The sequence below is a fragment of the Phytophthora infestans genome, genomic scaffold (assembly GCF_000142945.1).
Source record: "Phytophthora infestans T30-4 supercont1.3255 genomic scaffold, whole genome shotgun sequence".
Classification (NCBI taxonomy): domain Eukaryota; phylum Oomycota; class Peronosporomycetes; order Peronosporales; family Peronosporaceae; genus Phytophthora; species Phytophthora infestans.
This window is the reverse complement of record NW_003305415.1, coordinates 1-2,597: the sequence shown is the minus strand read 5'-3', so window position 1 is coordinate 2,597 and position 2,597 is coordinate 1. Positions and strand designations below refer to the sequence as shown.

Here is a 2,597-nt window from a genome sequence, read left to right as displayed (position 1 = left end):
GGGACTGGCTGGCCCAGTCATCGATCTTTCAGGGAGGGTCATCCCATCCTTACGTTGCATCCTCAGGATGCCCCGCTTGTAAACAAGCCATTTTTAACACATGTAGCAAACGTTTTTTGAAAAAAAAGTTCGTGTGGCCCATGATCTATTTTGGCGCGATCTTTTCGTACATGTACTGTATGAATGCAGTAAAACCTGTTATAAATAAACCTTTCAAAACCTGATATCCTGTCGTACGTTATATAACTCACTCAGGTCCAATAAACCTCTATGGATAGTGCTCAAATGACACCTGATACAAAATTTTGAGGACAGCAAGTGTTTTTTTTTTAATAATATGTGAGGTGTATTGTGTTACCAGCCGTGTCCAGCCTAAACTCGAATACCCATTCCCGACTTGCTTGCTTTGCCCGGTCGGGTTGTACCTACTCAGCCTGTACCCTGCTGCTTCTTCTTCGTAAAGTGTTTTTGTGTAGCCTACGACTACGAAGTGGCCGTGGAAAACATGTAATTAGTTTTCTGTCAATAACCAGCAACCAGCAGTCTTGAAACTGTTTGTATTTTTTTTCGACTGCGTCGAGAGCACATACGATTACGCAGGCAACCTAAAATAGGTATGTACCAAAAATTGTAACTTGTCCGGACTAAATTTTAGTCTGGCACAATGGTCCTTCCTCGAAAACAAAACTCTATCGTGTTAGGGCCTGGTCGGGGAACGATCGTTTCGGGCCTTCTGAAAATGATTGTGCTTTCAGAAACTCCATTGCATTTTCACAAGTATTCATGATGTCAATATTATTAATTGTGGAGGCCTACCTTATAACATTTTGACATTTTAATATTATGACATAAAATTATTTTGTATACATGAAATTGCGGCTACATGTAGGTAAGGAAGCGTTGAATGACCTAGTTTAACAAGTGATTGCTTATCTATGAGTCCAGGAGAGACTTACATACCTAAATCCATTAGACCGTTTCAGTATAATATGTCTGCGAAACGGACAGCGAAGTACATTTGCATTTTATGCTTCTCTAAGCCGACATGTTCCTCATCTCGTTCATAAGCGTGATATTGGCGCCCTTAACCGACCTTATAACTCTAGCAATGACCTGTTTACTGAAGACGACCTGAGTAACATGATATGCTGCTATACCTAATAGAGGAGTCGTCCAGGTATCATATCAGGTAGGACAGGTTTTACTGAAGTACATGTTCATTTTCGATAATCGAGTCTAGATTATTTGATGTCAAACTCACTTGCTGCGCGTTATTAGCTTACTGACAAATACTGGTAGGCAATGACGTCTTTTTACATGGAAGTCAGACACACGTAGTCTCCTGTTACTGAATGCAGCGAGGGGAAAAGATAATGCGTCGTCTGGCGCTTGAGTGCACTCGCGGTCACGTCCACGGTGTTCCCGACGAACATTGGCTCGTCTTGCTGAGGGGCTGCCTCGAATGAAGGTAGAAAGTTGTCGATCCACTCGAGCGAGTCCACTTCCTGCTCACTTAGGGTCGGCGAGACAAAGTTGTTGCTCGGGTGGTTATACTTCTGGGGCTCTACGTCGCTCTCCATAAGCATCATGTCCACATCGGTAGGCGACGGAAACGGGCAGCCCCTGGCATATGGACTGCCAATCAGCACGGCACTGGGCACTCGCGGCACGCGGATGGCGATATCTCGCTTCCATGAGCCTTTGCGCGGGACGAGCTGGAGCTTGGTGGGTTCAAGATTGCCTTTAGTCTTTGGTGGTGTATCCACGGTCGCTGGTCGGGACTTCCGCGGCGTGAAGCCGCCCGTGTGCACCGATTTCTTGCGTGTGATGCGCCACGAGAGATCGGGGCGGTCGCGTAAGAAGCAATCGTTAGAGAATGTGCAGACGACAGCCTTGGATTTGGTCCACTTCTTGAAGCTAAAGTAGTTGAGCTGACGCTGGAAGCTTGTGTACTTGCGGTGCTTAAAGTACTTGGGCAGCACCTCGTTCATCATTCGGTCCATGTCGAGGATCTCGAAGGCGCGGCCGTTAGGTGTCCACCGCAGAATCTGGTTGCTCTCATCATCGAGCATACGGCGCAGGCTGCGAAGGAAGGGTGCAACCTCTCGCGGCTTAATTGGCGGCGCGTCCATGACAGGCTGCACTTTGTCCAGGTTGAGGCCAGGCACACCACGCATTGTAAGGGACGGAAAGTTCTGCGATAGGCTTCAACAAGATTCGGGAGATTGGGGAATGACAACAGCGAGAGTCTAAAGAGACCGAGCAGTACTGTAACAGACAGGACCCTCGGTGTGGCTGCCACTTCAACGAAAGGATGCGCACATAGAGATCGCGGCACCCAGACACCATCCGGGGCTTCTGGGGGCGCTGAAATTGGCGACCGACGCGGCCGCACTCGACCACCAGTGCATATAACGCTTAGCGATGGCGGCAGTGGCAGTAACTCTCGCCAGCCAATAGTGCTGGGTGAAGATGGCTAGCATCAGCCTGCTCAGGACGGTCCTGACCTGAGGGCCTGAGTGCATCTGGCTCAAGCCAAGAAAAGCTATAGGGCTCAACTCTGTTCTGAGTGGTACGGCGAATATCACGGGGGGGGG

General features: G+C 48.6%; 1 protein-coding gene across 1 annotated transcript; it reads right to left on the bottom strand.

Annotated features, from left to right (window-relative positions):
- Positions 1-1,313: 1,313 nt before the first annotated feature.
- Positions 1,314-2,222, bottom strand: PITG_22459 (HSF-type DNA-binding protein, putative; the record flags this gene model as incomplete). The annotated part of the gene is made up of 1 exon (XM_002909754.1): positions 1,314-2,222. One exon carries the CDS (start codon positions 2,070-2,072, stop codon positions 1,314-1,316), a length of 759 nt encoding a protein of 252 aa, XP_002909800.1.
- Between the last annotated feature and the right edge of the window lie 375 nt (positions 2,223-2,597).